Source organism: Pseudoliparis swirei, unplaced genomic scaffold (genome assembly GCF_029220125.1).
Source record: "Pseudoliparis swirei isolate HS2019 ecotype Mariana Trench unplaced genomic scaffold, NWPU_hadal_v1 hadal_26, whole genome shotgun sequence".
Lineage (NCBI taxonomy): Eukaryota > Metazoa > Chordata > Actinopteri > Perciformes > Liparidae > Pseudoliparis > Pseudoliparis swirei.
The window spans coordinates 853,169-871,061 of record NW_026613262.1 but is presented as its reverse complement, the minus strand read 5'-3'; the positions used below and the strand labels follow the sequence as shown (position 1 = coordinate 871,061).

Genomic DNA, 17,893 nt, shown 5'->3' with positions numbered 1-17,893 from the left:
ATTGGAAATGTTTTCTCACTACAAGCTATTTACTAAACGGATGACACAGCGACCAGCAAGAAGTAGAAAGAGGCGTAATTTAATAAAAAGAAAATAATCTCACAAGACAACTTCAGTCTGTCCACATTGTTTTATTTTCCTACAGAGCGTCCTCTCTCAAAATGACAAAACAAAACATTTCAGCACTTTTTTTACAAAGTGTTTGCGAGTCGAGAATGAACAGAAGACCGATAACAAACACATTGAAACAATAAATACTTTGCGGAGCGGAGAGAAGATTCCCGTTTCTGGAACGTTCCATGACTGATAAAGGAACCGCGAGGACGGAGTAACCCTGGTACACGATGCTGTCGGGAGGGGGGGGGGGGGCTGTTATGATCCAGATACTCTTCATACCCCAAAACGGGTCATTTAAGTTAAAAGACAAACACACACGACTGTCATGGATAAACCAGGAATAAAAAAAACTAAATTCCACTTCCGGAAGTGATGGACGTCGGCCGGCGTGGTGGAGGCCGAGGCGTTGGCAAGGTCGTCACGGAGGGTCCACGTGAGGAAGAGGAGGAGGAGGAGGGCTCGGGGGCGGTCTCCTCCTGGTCCTCATGTCGTCCTCGCTCAGACTCTGGGCGCTCACGATCCGCTGCAGGACCGGAGCACAACACACAGCGGGGTTAGTCTCTCTTGGTGTTGTTACGAGATGTGCCGACGCTTCGAAGCGTGTGTCGAGTCATGGAGGGGGCGTTTCCTCGAAGCGCGTATCGAGGCTTGCTTCATTTAGGGGAGGAGCCAAAAATGATGACGTCCGAAGCCTCGCTGCCCGGCTGTACCACGTGACTGCTTCGGGAAGCGGTTCAGATTTTGCCGGGAGGTTTGACAGCAATATAAACCCCTCAGGCTCCATTCAACATGTGGGTTGTTGGTTGAGAGTTTGGAGAATTTAGAGAGAGAGAGATAGTTTGGAGAGTTAGGAGAGTGAGGAGAGAAGGATAGGTGATAAGATGGAACTGTTGAGAAACTGTTATTTCTGAATAAAAATGAATAAAATGTCCCTTGTCCTGTACATCACTGTCCAAGTTACACAAGCATATTCAGTCCCCTCTTCCTAGTCACACACACGTTCACTGTCCTCTGCCTGCTTAAGCCCATGCCATTTTCCTAAAGTGACATAATAACATTATTACACAACCTGCCATATCATGATACTGTAGCGACCCTGGGTCAGGAACGCTACGAGGCGTAGATGGTTTATAGGGTGTTTATTCAGGGGACATAGAACAGGCTACTGTTGGCCGCAGCCTACGCCAAAACGCCAGCAAAACGCCGTGAAAGCCTCCCAACCAGCTTCACGTCTGCTCCGGGTCATAGCTCTGCTCCCACGGGGCGTAACACAACACAACAACACAACAACATCACTCGCCCTCCAATCACAGACACGCCTCACAGCTACCAGCTCGTGAGACGTTCACTTACATCCGGAACATAACATTTATAACATAACATTTCCCTCAGTCCGTTACACTACCCTCCCCCCACAAAGTCTCTCAGGTGGCCAGGGGGCCTGCGGTTCCTCTGAGGCTGCCGTCGGCGCTGGGGAGAAGGAAAAGGGGTTGAGGGGACGCTGGGACCAAGGGCAGGGGATGGGAAGGGAGGGGCGGGGCCAGGGACACTCAGAGTCTGTGAAGGGGCAGGAGAAAGGCTGGGCCCATTGGGAAGGGTTTGGGGGTCTGGGCTGAGTCCAGGGTGCCCCAGGCTCTTGTCCTGGTGGGGTGAATGTGCCCCAGTAGGGGGCCAGCCTGTCTCTATGCAGAGCGGCTTTCCTTCCTCGTGGTGGCAGTTGGACCCTGTACACCACCTCTCCAAGTCTCTCCAGGACTCGGCAGGGCCCCGCCCACTCACTATCGAGCTTTGGGCACCTGCCCTTCTTCCTCTGAGGGCTATACACCCAGACCAGCTCTCCGACTTCAAAATGTCGTCGTCTGACGTGCACATCGTAGTTCCTCTTTTGCCTTTCGCCCGCACTGCGCATCTGGTTCCTGGCAAACTCGTGGGCCGACTCCAAGCGGTCCTGGAGTTTCCGAGCATAGTCGAGCCCCGGGGGACCCGCAGGGGCGTCGGGAGGTTTCCGCATCATCATCTCCCCTGGCGTCCGGATTTCCTTGCCGAGCATGAGAAGGGCAGGAGAGCAGGAAGTGGAGTCCTGCACCGCAGACCTGTAAGCCATCAGCACCAGAGGCACGTGGTCGTCCCAGTCACGCTGATGTTTAGCTGCCACTATGGCCAGCTGTTGTGCCAGCGTGCGGTTGAATCTCTCGACCAGCCCATCGCTCTGTGGATGGAGGGGTGTAGTCTTGGTCTTGTGGGATCCCAGTTTGTCACACATGGCGGCGAATACGGGACTCAAAGTTTCTGCCCTGATCTGTGGATGACTTCAGGGGCCCCAAATCTGCTGAACATTCCCCCCACCAGAGCATCCACAATCGTCTCCGCCTCCTGGTTCGGCATGCAGTACGCTTCGGGCCACTTAGTAAAATAGTCCATGGCAGTGAGGATATAACGGTTGCCCCTCTGAGTGAGGAAACGGTCCAAGAACATCAATCCCCACCCTCTCCATGGGACACCCAGCCGGGAACTGCTGGAGCTGGGCATGAGATCTGTCTGCAGGGCCTTTCTTCGCTGTGCAGCTGTAGTCCTCCACATCCCGCCTATGTTGGCCCCAGTAGAACCCCTGGCGGAGGCGACGGAGGGTCTTCGTAACGCCGAAGTGACCAGATCCCGGAGCTCCATGCATTGCCCGGAGCACTGTCTCTCAGAGCCCTGGGCACCACCACTTGCCACCGTGTCTCTCCAGTCGCCGGCTCTTTCCACCCCCTCTGCAGGACACCATCACGCAGTCGCAGGGCTTGACAAATTGACCAGAGTCCCTTTGTGGCTCGAGAACACATGGTAACCTCTCCCCAAGGTGGTCGCTGTTGGGATCCCACCCAAGCGAGCACTGGCCTTATGTCGACATCCTCTTCCTGTTTGCACCCCACTCTGCTGCGTCCACAGCTGTCAGTCCATGGCCTGCTGGCGTGCCCACCGGTCCCACGGCAGCACATTTCACATCAGGTTGCAGCCGCTCCTCTTCCTGCGCCTCTCTTTTCTCACAGTAGTTGCAGCCATCAGCGCTCTGCAAGGCCGGCGTGGCGTCCCAGCATTTCCGTGGCGTGCCCCGTTCTGTGGACCACAGTGAAATCATACGCCTGTGGCTCCTCAATCCAGCGTGCCAGCTGGCCTTTGGCTCCTTAAAGACATGAGCCACTGTAAGGCAGAGTGGTCGGTCCGGACTGTGAAGTGGAGGCCCCCATGGTAATATCTGAAATCTCGGATGGCACAGACCATAGCAAGCAGCTCCCGTCTCGTGACACAGTGGCGTTCAGCCTTGTTGAACTGTCTGCTGTGATGCCACGCACTCACCACTCTCTCCTTCAGGAGTCACGTGGGCCAGCACAGCACCTGCGCCTGCATTACTGGCGTCCGTGTCGAGGATAAAAGGCAGGGTGGGGTCAGGCGGTGAGAGGACTGGGGCCTCACAAGGGCTCTCTGCAGTGAAGTGAAAGCTGCATGGCACTCCTCTGTCCAATCAAACACCACCCCTTTTTGCAGCAGGTGGAGCAGTGGTACAGCTATGCAGGAAAAAACCCTTACAAACTTCCTATAGTAGGAGGCCAGGCACAGGAAGCTTTTCAGGTCCTGCACAGTGTTGGGGGTAGGCCAATCCTTCACCGTCTGCACTTTATCATCCATGGTGCCGACACCGCCGCCCCCAAGCTTGTGCCCCAGAAATGTGACCTCCCGTTGCATGAAGGAGCATTTCTGTGGGTGCAGCTTTAGACCTGCTGCTGCCACTCTCTCCAGCACCCGCCTCAGGGCCTCGAGAGCCGCCTGGAAGGAGTCGCCGTGCACCAGTATGTCGTCCAGGTACACAACACACTCCTGCCGAGGGATACCAGCGAGTACCCTGTCCATTAGCCTCTCGAACGTGGCAGGAGCATTGCAGAGGCCAAGTGGAAGGACTTTAAACTGCCACAAGCCCCCATTAGTGATGAAGGCAGTTTTGGCCCTCGCTTCAGGGCTGAGAGGGACCTGCCAATACCCGCTCCACAGGTCCAAAGAGGAGGACCAGGCTGACCCTGCCACCGTGTCGAGGGCCTCGTCGATGCGTGGAAGGGGGTAGGAGTCCTTTTTTGTCACTTTGTTGAGGGGCCTGAAGTCCACACAGAAACGCCACGCCTCCTTCTGCTTTTTGGGGACCATGACGATGGCCGAGGCCCAGGGGCTGGTGGAAGGCTCGATGATTCCCCCTCGCTGCATCTCTTGCAGGGCTTTGTCTGCCGCAGCCTGCCTGGCCAGTGGGAGGCGTCGAGGTCTCATCCTAATCGGCCGTGCATCTCCCGTTTCGATGTCATGCTGGATGAGATCTGTGCGGCCCACATCGTCCTCCGACATTGAAAAACAGTCCTTGAACTCAAGAAGCAGCTGCCACAACAGGTCTTGTTCGCTAGGAATCAGACCACCACAGTTTGCCTGCCAGACCTCCCTCACTGCCAAGACTCTTTCACTGTCGTCAGGTGGAGAGGCGTTTGTCACCTGTGTGTGTGGACTTGTAGCTGGCCGGACAGAGGCTGGGGGTGGGTGCAACTCAGCAGCTGGCAGGGTGGAGGGCAGTGTGGATAGCTCACTTGAAGTTGATGCAGCTGGGGGCAGCATCATGTGTTGTCTCAGCCGTCAGTGTGGCAACGGTGTGGGTCGCAACACAGCCAGGCCGGGTCTGGATGACATGACCATCAGGGAACGTGAGAGTTCCTCTCTTTGTGTCGATGACACAGTCCAATGCCCCGAGAACATCCAGTCCCAGTATACAGTCCTCCAGGTTAGCAACCCACACCGGGCAGCGGATAGACTTTTTCCCCAGGCCCAGAGTCACTATTGCTTCCCCAACCATGGGAGTTCGCTCCCCGGTGACTGACTGCAGATTCACTATAGTGGGAAAAATATCAGTTCCATTTGTCACCACATCGGGCCTCACCAGGGTTGCTGACGCACCTGTGTCTACCAGTGCAGAGCAGCATGTCCCTCCAATGGTGAGCATTGCATACCAACAGTCTCCTATCCATGTTCGACCCAGCACCACGAGTCGCTCTAGCTGACCATCAAAATCCTCCGGTGGTCTGGTTGCCCCTATTTGGTCGGACGGTTGCGTAGCTTCGTTAATTAGAGGGGGCTGGGACAGAGTGCCAGGGGTCCGCATCCCGATTATGCGGGCCCGGCTCGTTTCCTTGTTCGCGGTGGAGCAGGGCAGTGTCGGACCAGGTGGCCAGGCTGGCCACACCCCCAGCAGACTCTTGGTCGTGGCTTGTCTTGCCTCTCATCTCTCGAAGTGGCAGCCCTCACTAGCTGGGTTAGCTCCCCCACCCAGGCAGGCTGCGCCAACTCCCTCTCCGTCTCACAAGCAGCGCTCCCTTTTGGTGCTTTTTCAACCACTTTCCCCATGGCGCCAGCACACAGCATCTCTCTCTCCGTTGCTGACTCCAAAGCCTCCTGGAGCGACCCAGGGTGAGGAGTCGTGTCTGGATGTGCAGGTCAGCTGGCAGCAGGGCCTGGAGGAAGTGGTCCCTATAGCTCCCTCTGGATGGACGGGGCATGTGGGCGTAGGTGAACAAGCCCCTCAATGTCATGAGGAGCTCCCTCAGCGGCTCCTCTGGCCGTCGCTGTCTGCTGCATCGTTCAGAGCGGAGCAGGCTAGTGGCAGAGCATTGTCCAAATCGTGGCTTTAGAGCCCCAATGAGTGCATCATAATCACTCCTCTCATCAGGACTCAGCAGCAGCAGGCTTGATAAAGCGTCACCCGTGAGGCTCATCGCTAACTGGAGAGCTTTTACTTCAGTGGACCATCTACTGGCGTGGGCTAATAGTCCAAATTGTGCATGAAAAGCTTCCCAGTTGGATTTACCGTCATATCTGGGGGTCTTTATTGTGAACGGAATAGCTTCTCTCCGTGTCTCCGTGTGCTCCGTCATGTCCCTTCCTGCGGCCGCAGTTATTCCTCTACGGCCGCCATTTCCCTCACCGGCGCGGCCCGAGTGGCCAAAGCCTCCATAGCCATCCTAGCGGTCATTTCTTTTATCCGCTCTCGGTGCTCCGTCGTCTGCCAGGCCCCGGCTGCGCCGTCCCATTCTCGTTCGTCACTTTCTCCTTCCCGTTTAATCTTGAGACGGCTCCCCGACGTCGTGTTTCTCACCGTTGACGAGCGTTAGCCACTTAGCTTCTCTGCTGCTAATTTGCGTGGCGATGTTGATGATAGCGAAAGTTTTACTTCTGACACCAAATGTAGCGACCCTGGGTCAGGAACGCTACGAGGCATAGATGGTTTATAGGGTGTTTATTCAGGGAACATAGAACAGGCTACTGTTGGCCGTAGCCTACGCCAAAACGACAGCAAAACGCCGTGAAAGCCTCCAACCAGCTTCACGTCTGCTCCGGGTCATAGCTCTGCTCCGAACGAGGCGTAACACAACACAACAACACAACAACATCACTCGCCCTCCAATCACAGACACGCCTCACAGCTACCAGCTCGTGAGACGTTCACTTACATCCGGAACATAACATTTATAACATAACATTTCCCTCTGTCTGTTACAATATATTTATTAACGACCACGTTTTATGTCGGTGTACTTTGAACTTGTGTATTATGTGAAGTTCTCATGAAGCTCTTTCTGCATTTCCTCCTGCCGGTCTTTCATAAGAGCTGCAGATAAGAGTGAATAAGAAGTCCTCATGATGTCAGCAGTGTTGGAATAAATGTTAAATATTCAACTACAAAGTAGAAAAGCATGTTTGATACTTGTTTTGAATCATACTGGGATGTTTGCAGAAATTGATTGGATGGCCCTACCCAAAAAATATTTCACCTGCCGCCACTGGCAGACGACTCTGTGTGAGTCACAGGGAGGTGAAGGTGAGGTTTACACCCACAGAGCTGCAGGTAAGAGGAGGAGCCACCCTGAAGAGGAGAGCTGCTGCGTCACACTCAGGAAGCCTGAGTTAACTTCAGAGTCAGAAACACTGCAGTCGAGACGAGTCTCTGCTTTTCTCTCAGAGACGATTCAAAGTGACGTCTTCAGGTTTTTCTCAACAACTCAACAGAGTCTCTTCCAAACACTAGTAAGTACATCTGATCATATTCACACCTGTGATCACCAGGATTAACACAACACTTTAGCTTTACTCGGGCAGGAAGTTCCTCTCTTATCACTTCATACCTGATGAATTATTAACAATATAACTATGGCTGTCTGTCCACAGTCCCAAGACACAGAAACTCACTTTAACTGCTTTAAACTGTCTCAGGAGGACTTTAGTAACTAGTAACTGAATCTGTGGTTTTAAGTTTAGTCTCACTCTGACTTTCCTGCTTTTGTTACTGTTCATTGATCACTTCCTCTATTTCCTCTAGTAGTTTCACAATAAAAGTTTAATGCTTTTATTGTGAAGCAGCTGGAGGAAATGTGATGTGTTAGTCATCAGTCAGCAAAGCTTTGTTGTCAGAGCTGCTCTTTAACTCACTTTGGACTTATTCTGTGCTGCTTTGCAAGAGAAGCGAGGTTGAGTCTGTCGGCACGACTTTGATCTTGGTTTCTTATGTCAAAGTTAAAAGTTGTTACCTTACATTTAATTTAGCTGACACTTTTATCCAGCGACTTACAATAAGTACTAACATGCTATCCTTTTTTTAATGAAGATATAGTCGGAAAAGAAGTGTTTTTAGTTTGCGGTGGGAGATTTAGAGACTCTGCTGTCCTGATGTCATTGGGAGCTTGTTTCACCAATGAGGAGCCGGGACAGCAAACAGTAGTGACTTTGTTGAGAGTTTAGCTCTGAGTAACAAGCCGATTGGTAGATGCTGAGCGGAGTGAACGGGGTGGGGTGTAAGGTTTGACCAAGTCCTGGACGTAGACCCGATCTGTTTGCAGCTCGCTACGCAAGTACCAATGTTTGGGAAGGGTGAGCAAATGACACAGTCTAGAGCAGTGGTCACCAACCTTTTTGAGCCCAAGATCCCTGACCTCCGCCTTCATGACCGGCAAGATCTACCTATTGAGGCGTTGAGAGAAAACGACGGTCCAGACTGGACTTATGACTTTTTATTTGGCCTAATTGTCATTTTGGTCCAGCGTTCAAATTGATGTGACTAGGAACACAGAATTTAAGTGTAATATAACAAGTAAGATATTTGTTAACCGCACAATATATGAACAAGAAAAAACACATTTGCAATGAGCAGCTGGATGAACTACCAATATAAATGTTGTATTTATTTACATTTCGTTGCCTCTGTACCTGGACTCTAGCAATGACAATACATTGAATCCAATCCAATTACAACACAACACTGACAACATGATCAGTCAGTGCAACTCATGTAAGTTCAGCTCTCATCATAAGGCCATCAAGTCATGTGACTCCAGTGTTATGGCTGTGACTGAACTCTGCATCTATGCATCTATGCTTTTTCAAATAATAGAATAAATACAATTGCAATCACTTTCAAGTAAACCAGATTGCTCCATCAGACAAGGAAAAAAAAGCTCAATGTTGAGCTTTTGTTTTGAAGGACAACAGCAGAAAAGCCCAACTCACGGAGGTAAGACCTGGCAAGTCGCCAAGAATCTCGGCTGTCGCGCATGCGCAGGCGTAACCTGTTAATGCCGTAACGTAAACATTTACATTAAGGTACAGGCATTTCAACATTTATTTATTGATGACTTAGTTTTATGTCGGTGTAGTTTGAGGTTGTGTAAGATGTAAAGTTATCAATAAAGGTCTTTCTGCATTTCCCCCTGGGCCCGACCTGTAGTGGTACGTTCCCCTCTTACGAGGAGCACAGCTGACAACACGGCTGTCAGAGAACCCATTTTCAGGCGTTCATGAATCAGGCGGAGATGTTTTCTGACGTCAATCTTCCAGTCAGAATGAAAATGTTTCAGAAGACACTTCAGAAAATGTTCGAAAACGAGGAACAATGTGTTTCTGAATTTATTTTCATTTTATTTTGGAGATCGACAGGGAACGTCTCCGAGATCGACCGGTCGATCGCGATCGACAGGTTGGCGACCACTGGCCTAGAGAGTTGGTGTTCATAGAGAAGAGGAGGGGATCCAGGATGGAGCCCTGAGGTACCCCACTAGTGAGAGGACAAGGTTCAGACACAACTCCTCTCCAGGTTACCTGGTGAGTGCGGTCGTTGAGGTAGGATGAGAAGAGGGAGAGAGCAGAACCTGAGATACCAGGTCCTGAAGGGAGGACATGAGGATCTGGTGGTCCACTGTGTCAAATGCAGCAGAAAGGTCTAGAAGGATAAGGACAGAGGAGAGAGAGGCTGCTCTAGCAGTGTGAAGCTGCTCAGAGACAACGAGGAGGGCAGTTTCTGTTGAGAGGCCGACCTTGACCAGACTGGTGAAGGTCAAGAAGGTTTTTATGGTGGAGATAGATTTGATTAAAGATAGCTCACTCGAAGATGAAGAAGAAGTTGATGTAATTCTAGTTATCGAAGATGGATGAGTAAATGAGGAGCGTATGTCTTCTTTTCTTTTTGTAAAGTAGTCGACAAAGTGGTTTGGTAGACGGATGTGCATCTTCTACCTGTGAGGCGAGACTACTGACTACTTGCATCCTGCTAAGTATCTTCTTTAAATTAGTTTTATCTGCTAAATTGCTGTTGTATTTGTTGTTTAAAGCTGCTAGATTGTTAGTCTGTCCTGTTTTAAGGATTTGGTTTGGCAGAGAGCTGCTTCCTGACACTGTTTCAAGGATTTGTCTTGGTTGAGAGCTGTGTCCTGTTTCCTGACACTTGACTACTTGGATCCTGCTAAGTATCTTGGTTAAATTAGTTTTATCTGCTAATTTGCTGTTGTATTTGTTGTTTAAAACTGCTAGATTGTTAGTCTGTCCTGTTTAAGGATTTGTTTTGGAAGATAGTTGTGTCCCGACGCCTGAATCTTCACTGATTGGACGAGCGCTCATCACCTGGTTTCTATTGAGTGTCATTTGAATACCAAGGGGCGGTGTCAACGCGGCTGGAGGTAATTGGCACCTACTTGGGCTCATAACCGGATCGGGTCTTTAGCGTCAGCTGTAGAAGACTCGGAGGACAAAGACATAGGAGTCTTCCGTTGGAGTCTTTCGTGGGTGGCTGAGTATTTCACCTTTTTGTGAATATGTGTGTATTTTCCATACCTGTGTGTATCTCTACTCGTAGTTACTATAGGACTCGTTCATTCATGTACCGGAACCCCTCCTCTGTTATCCTTCCTACCCGTTCCACTCACACCCAGCACCTGGTCACGGGAGGCCTCTGGAACTGTCAGTCAGCCAACCGCAAGGCCGGTTTCATCTCTTTGCTATGGAGCAGTCGCTTGACTTCCTGGCTCTCACTGAGACCTGGATCACAGCAGACAACACGTCTACCCCGGCTGCTCTCTCGGCCTTCTCCTTCAGCCACACACCCAGACCCTCTGGTCGGGGTGGAGGTACAGGTTTACTCATCTCACCCACATGGTGTTTCTCTCCCTACCCGCTTCCTCTTTATCCCACTGACTTTTGAGTTCCATGCTGTGACGGTTACTCATCCGGTTCAACTACACATTGTTGTTCTCTACCGTCCCCCTGGTTTTTTGGGAGATTTCTTGGAAGAGCTAGACGCCCTCCTGTCGAACTTCTCGGAACACGGCCCCCCGCTCATCCTTCTGGGCGACTTCAACATCCAGACAGAGAAGTCATGTGATCTCTTACTCTTACTGTCTTCCTTTAACCTCTCACTCAGTCCCTCCCCTCGCACTCACAACGCCGGCAACCGCCTTGACTACATTTTCACAAGAAACTGCTCTACCTCCAACCTCACTGTAACTCCTCTCCATGTCTCTGACCACTTCTTCATCTCTTACTCTCTCTCGCTCTATGGTACTGACAACCCACCCATATCTACAGACTCTGCACCTGTACGCCGCAACATTTGCACCCTCTGTCCCTCCTCCCTGGCCTCCTCTGTCCTATCTGCTCTCCCCTCAACTGACTGCTTCTCACTCATGCATCCTAACTCTGCCGCAGACACTCTCCTCTCTTCCCTGTCTTCATCTCTTGATTCTCTTTGTCCTTTTAAGACACGACCGGTTCGGAAATCCTCCGTGGTTGTCGGACTCGGTGCGCGCCGAGAGAGCCACCCTGCGAGCGCAGACGGAAGGAAATGGGCGCCGTCGAATCAAGCGGAAGACCTGCTCTTCGATCAATCTCTCCTCTCCTCATTCTCTACCTCTATCTCTGCAGCCAAAAGCTCTTTCTACCTGACCACAATTCAGTCTTCCTTTTCTAACCCCAAAAAACTCTTCTCTATCTTTTCCAACCTCCTTGTCCCCCTCCTCCTTCCACCCTTTTGCCGAGCCACTTTGTGGCTACTTTACAAACAAGATAGACGACATACGCTCCTCCTTTACAAATCCATCTTCTATCACCTCACCAACACTAACTTCTTCATCCCCCTCTCTTTCCTCTTTCACCCCCTTGTCTCCCCATCAAGTTCTTAGCTTGGTGTCCTCCGCTCGACCACCTGCGCCCTTGACCCCGTCCCGTCTCCCATTCTCCAGGCTATTGCTCCTGACCTTCTGACCTTTCTCACCCATCTTATTAACAGCTCCCTCTCAACTGGCTGTTTCCCCAACTCTCTGAAGGAGGCGAGAGTCAACCCTCTCCTGAAGAAACCCACGCTCGACCCGTCTGAAGTCAGCAACTACAGACCGGTCTCTCTTCTTCCTTTTCTGTCCAAAACTCTGGAGCGAGCTATCTTTAACCAAGTGTCCTCATATCTCCACAGTAACAACCTTCTTGACCCTCACCAGTCTGGATTCAAGGCCTCTCAACAGAGACTGCCCTCCTTGCTGTCTCTGAGCAGCTTCACACTGCTAGAGCAGCCTCTCTCTCCTCTGTCCTTATCCTTCTTGACCTTTCTGCAGCATTCGACACCGTGAACCACCAGATCCTTATCTCTTCTCTTCAGGAACTGGGGATCTCAGGCACTGCACTCGCTCTTTTCTCTTCCTACCTCAACGACCGCACTTACCGGGTAACTTGGAGAGGACCTGTGTCTGATCCTTGTCCTCTCACTACTGGGGTTCCTCAAGGCTCCGTCCTGGGTCCCCTCCTCTTCTCTCTGGACACAAATTCTCTCGGCTCTGTCATTCGTTCGCATGGCTTCTCCTATCATAGCTAAGCTGATGACACCCAACTGATCTTCTCGTTTCCACCGTCCGAAACACAGGTGGCGGCGCGAATCTCTGCCTGTCTGACTGACATCTCTCAGTGGATGTCTGCTCACCATCTGAAAATCAACCCTGACAAGACTGAGCTACTATTCCTTCCAGGGAAAGGCTCCCCCACCCATGACCTGACTACCACCTTCAACAGCTCTGTGTTGGCCCCTACCCTGACTGCCAGGAATCTCGGGGTGACACTAGACAGTCAACTCTTCCTGACGTCCAACATCGCTGGGGCAGCGTTCCTGTAGGTACATGCTGCACAACATCAGGAGAATACGGCCTCTTCTTACTCAGAAGGCGGCACAGGTTCTGGTCCAGGCTCTGGTCATTTCACGCCTTGACTACTAACTCCCTCCTGGCTGGTCAACCCGCTAAGGCCATCCGACCTCTGCAGCTCATCCAGAATGCAGCAGCTCGACTGGTCTTCAGCCTCCCGAAATTCACCCACACCACTCCGCTCCTCCGCTCTCTCCACTGGTTACCGGTGGCTGCTCTCATCCGCTTCAAAACACTGGTCCTGGCGTACCGTGCTCTGAACGGATCGGGCCCCGTCTATATCCGGGATATGGTCACACCGTACACCCCGGCACGTTCGCTCCGCTCGGCAACAGCCAATCGACTTGTGACTCCTGCACCTCGAGCTCATCACTCTACATCCAGACTGTTTGCTGTCCTGGCTCCTCAGTGGTGGAACGAGCTCCCCACTGACATCAGGACAGCAGAAAGTCTCTACAGCTTCCGCCGGAAACTAAAAACACACCTTTTCCGACTACATCTGGAGTAAAACACAGATTAGCACTTCCGTGGCTCTTAAATAGCACTTACTTATGGTACTTTTGTAGTTCGACTATGTTGAGGAAATGTTACTTCATGTATTCTTGTTGTTCTTAGTTTGTACTCTAGGTTGAAATGCACTTATTGTAAGTCGCTTTGGATAAAAGCGTCTGCTAAATGACATGTAATGTAATGTAAAAAAGATGTAAAATTTATCACATTAGTTTCCTTTTTCAACAAATAATTGAATTCTACTTTGAATAACATGTTCTTCTTTTCTTCCTCAATGTGTGTAGATATGGCTTCTGCAAACCTTCTGCTGTCTGAAAATCAGTTCCTGTGCTCCGTCTGTCTGGATGTGTTCACTGATCCAGTCACAACACCATGTGGACACAACTTCTGCAAAAAGTGCATCAATGATTACTGGAATACCAACAACCAGAACATGTGTCCACTGTGTAAAAAGGTTTTCTTCTCAAGACCTGAGCTGCTCGTCAACACCTTCATGTCTGAGATGGTTTCTCAGTTCAGACAGTCGACTCAGCAGAAAGCCAGCAGCAGCAGCTCAGAGCAACAAGAGTCCAGACCAGGAGAAGTTCCCTGTGACGTCTGCACTGGAACCAAACTGAAGGCCCTGAAGTCCTGCCTGGTGTGTCTGGCCTCCTACTGTGAGACTCACCTGGAGCCTCACCTGACAATGTCAGGCCTGAAGAGACATCAGCTGATGGACCCTGTGGAGAACCTGGAAGACAGGATGTGTCTGAAGCACGATAAACCTCTGGAGCTGTTCTGTAGGACCGACCAGACGTGTGTCTGCATGCTCTGCACTGTGTTGGACCACAAGATGCACAATGTTGTTCCTCTGAAACAAGAATGTGAAGGAAAGAAGGTGGAGCTGCAGAAGACAGAGGCTGAAACTCAGGAGATGATCCAGAAGAGACGCCTGAAGATTCAGGAGGTCCAACACAACGTGAAGCTCAGTGAGGAAGATGCAGACAGAGAGAAAGCAGAAGGTGTTCAGGTCTTCACTGGTCTGAAGGAGTCTGTGGAGAGGAAACTGAACGAGCTCATCACTACGATAGAAGAGAAGCAGAGAAGCACCAAGAAACAGGCTGAAGACGCCATCAGAGAGATGGAACAGGAGATCTCTGATCTGATGAAGAGGAGCACTGAGGTGGAGAAGCTCTCCCTCTCTGAAGACCACCTCCACCTCCTCCAGAGTGTCCAGTCCCTCAACATCCACCATCCACCACCCACCAAGGACTGGTCTCAGGTCAGTGTTCCTCCAGCATCACATGAGGGGACTGTGAGGAGAGCTGTGTCTCAGCTGGAGGAGACGCTCAGTAACATGATGAAGACGCTGGTTGAAGTGAAGATGAAGACGCTGGTTGAAGTGAAGATAAAGAAACTGGTTCCTGAAACTGAGCTGAAGAGGGTCCAGAAGTTTGCAGTGGACGTGACTCTTGATCCTGAAACAGCTCATCATTACCTCATCCTGTCTGATGACAGGAAACAAGTGAAACCTGCTCAGGTAGAGCAGCCACGTCTCCCCGACAATCCACAGAGGTTCTCTCTTTGTCCCTGTGTTTTAGGAACACAGAAGTTCTCTTCAGAAAAACTTTATTACGAGGTTCAAGTTAAACAAAAGTCTGAATGGTTTTTAGGAGTGGCCAGAGAGTCGGTCAACAGGAAGAGACTCTTCACACTGAGTCCTCAGAACGGTTACTGGAGTATAGGTTTGGGAAATGGAAATGAGTATGAAGCTAATGCTGGTCCTCCAGTTGTTCTCTCCCTGAAGACTCGGCCTCAGAAGGTGGGGGTGTTTGTGGACTATGAGGAGGGTCTGGTCTCCTTCTATGACGTAGGAGCTGCAGCTCTCATCTACTCCTTTACTGGCTGCTCCTTCAAGGAGAAACTCCTCCCATTCTTCTGTCCTGGTCTTAATTATCATGGTGGTATAAACTCTGCTCCTCTGATCATCTCTCCTGTTGGAGTAAACTAATCACTCTCTTTGGTTATTATAATGATTTAGTTCATTGAAGAGAATAAATGTACATATCTTGTCTTAATATCATGCAGTTGAACTTGACATCTTACTGTTTACTGTTTTGATTGATTTACACGTCATTATTAAATGTATCCCGTTACAAATAAACACATTAATCTCTTAAACTCTGCATCATGACACATTAAATGTAGAATTTCAATTCAAATCGTTGTTAAATCTAAGACATTTATTTCCACGTCCAGAAGATCCAGAAAAGTAAAGCCTGGTTGACAGAAGTTGTTTCATGACAAATAAATTGTATTCTGTGACTTTCATAATAAAAGATATTTACAAGCCAAACAAGACTTTTTTTAAATAAATATTATTTTTACAGTTCTTACAAGTCCATCTGAAACCAGTGGCGGCTGGTGAAATTTTTTTGGGGGGGGGGCGCAGTTTAAATAGCACTCAACAATGAGAAGAAAAGAGGTTTTGAGTAGAATATTGTAAAAAACAAAGCTTTATTTCAAGAACACAGCGTGCTCAACACTGTCCAATAACAACTATCAACACACTGTAACTTTTAGCATGAGAGGTTCAGAGCAGCTTTAAGGAACATTGGGTTGGGTTTCAGAGGTTTGCAAAATAAAAGAGTTTCACCCTCACATGAAAGAGGTTCAGAGCTGAATAGAGTCAGAAAGAGATCACATGTTACATTGGGTGTTTGACAGAGTAGACCCCACTACTGTAAAGAAAAGTAGCCTCCTCTCTTTAAAGCAGGGCTCTCAAGTCTCACGCATTGAGCGTGAGACTCACGCATTTCGGTCTTAACTCACGCACTCCCGCCACACATCGTATTTCTCACGCTGAAAAAAACTCTCGGCTATTTAGTTTGAATGCAGGGGTGCTCAATACGCCGATCGCGATCGATTGGTCGATTGCGGTCGCTGCAGAGCTCCGACGCTGGTCTGTGCGCATCGGGACGGAGCAAAGAAAGAGTCACTACTAGCACCCCCCCCCCCCCGTCAACAACTCTTCTCGGCTCGATGCCGGCACGCGCAACGCTCAGCTGCGATGTGCGCACAGGTGAGCATCGGGTGCTGATGGAAATGTCACGCTTGCCTGTCTTCAAAACTTGAGAGCCCTGTTAAAGTGTTCAAACTTCTCCATAACTCTCTGGTTAAAGTCAATCATGTCTGTAACCAGCCTGTTTTCATTATTCTTGAGGGAATGTGTCTGTTTTTCAGAACTTCTTCGTTGTGTTTCGATGCCAGTTCGGTCTCCTCCTCCTGCTCTGCAAACAGGGTTAGCTTCAGGCTGGTAGCGAGTTAGCTTCAGGCTGTTAGCGAGTTAGCTTCATGCTCTTAGCTAGATAACTGCGGCAAGATTCGTGCTTTACACTTGTCTGCAGCTCTTTAGATCCCTCACCCCGTTGTAGTCCAGAGAGTTTCAGTCCCAGGACTTTGGAATAACAGACAGGGGAAACAAAAAAACGAATTACTCATGGAGCATCCAGCTAACCAGCTCCGGTTAGCATATAGGCTTGAGGAGAAGCTCCGGGTATACGTCCTCCCGCGGTTAGCGCTTTGCTGCAGAATTTTTAAATCCGGATGTTCGGGTCCCAACTCTTTCAGCCTCTTCTTGTCAATATTTGACCGTCGATTGAAAGGTGTTTGGTGTAGAGATACCAGAGTTTTCAGTCGCCGACGCCATACTAACATAAAGCTTCTGCTAGCTATGTTGCTCGCGTACCTCCGTGGAGCTCTGGGCAGCAGGGTTGCCAGGTCTGTGTGACAGCCCAAAAACCAGCCCAATATCAGAACTCAAAATATGCCTGTGCCAAACCATATACACTGCTTTTAAAGTCCAACAGCATTGCTATCATTGCCAAATGTATTGTAATATCTACAAAGTAACACCAAATGGTTAGTATGCCAGCATTAAATGCAGTTTTCCCAAAACAGTTATTTCACCTAGGTCCTAAAATGGCCTTGTGTAATTAGATACAGTATATTATCATAAATAAAATGTGTGTACGTGCTGATCTGGAGTCAGTTTGGTAGGATTTGGGTATGAATAAATTATTTCATTTAAAATATGGATTTTTATTTAAAGATATTCATGTATTTGCATGCAAAATAGGTCTACCCGAACCAAGGACAAAAAATTCAACCCGCGGCAACACTTCAAAAGTAGCCCGATTCCGCAGGGAAACCGCGGACCTGGCAACACTGCTCTACGGGCTGAGGGAACATACGGGTCTCTGATCTGCCGAATAGTCCAATCACGTGACCATGGCGCACATTTTTGTGACCCAAGATTCACGTTCATCCGCCAATGAGAAGCCGTCCTTGCGAAGCGACTGAAATGTTTTCTCGATGCAGTACACACCGTTAGATCGCCTCGAAAAGGAGGGCTTCTCTCCGTGATAATGGCGATATATTATATTTTTTCACATTAACTTAAGTGGTTGTTGACAGGCTGACGGTCTCCCACACACATTTAGCGCGTCAACACGGTATATTTACTATTTAAATGATTTGGCATATAATGTTTTTTGACAGGATTTTTTTTTTCTTCTTTTTTTTTTTCTTCATCTCAAAATTTTAAGTGGGGCGGCGCCCTAGCGCCCCCTATGGACGAACCGCCACTGACTGCCACACTTTCCTCATTCCTCTCATGCTTCGAATCATCCCCCAAATCTCTCCCACAGGTGTTGCTCTTCCAATTCTGCTCCAATAATTCTGCCAGCTTTCCCTTTTTGCTTTACGGATGATTC

The 17,893-nt window shown here is 49.7% G+C and overlaps 1 protein-coding gene across 1 annotated transcript; it reads left to right on the top strand.

Annotated features, from left to right (window-relative positions):
- The first annotated feature begins 13,347 nt into the window (after positions 1-13,347).
- On the top strand, positions 13,348-15,464 carry LOC130191029 (E3 ubiquitin-protein ligase TRIM39-like). The gene has a single exon (XM_056410699.1). The coding sequence runs from the start codon at positions 13,393-13,395 to the stop codon at positions 15,127-15,129; it is 1,737 nt and encodes a 578-aa protein (XP_056266674.1). The 5' UTR covers positions 13,348-13,392; the 3' UTR covers positions 15,130-15,464.
- Positions 15,465-17,893: the final 2,429 nt, after the last annotated feature.

What these genes read in the sequence shown, in the direction of transcription:
- LOC130191029 (XM_056410699.1), top strand. Translation starts at nt 13,393, where the DNA reads ATGTTCTTCTTTTCTTCCTCAATGTGTGTAGATATGGCTTCTGCAAAC.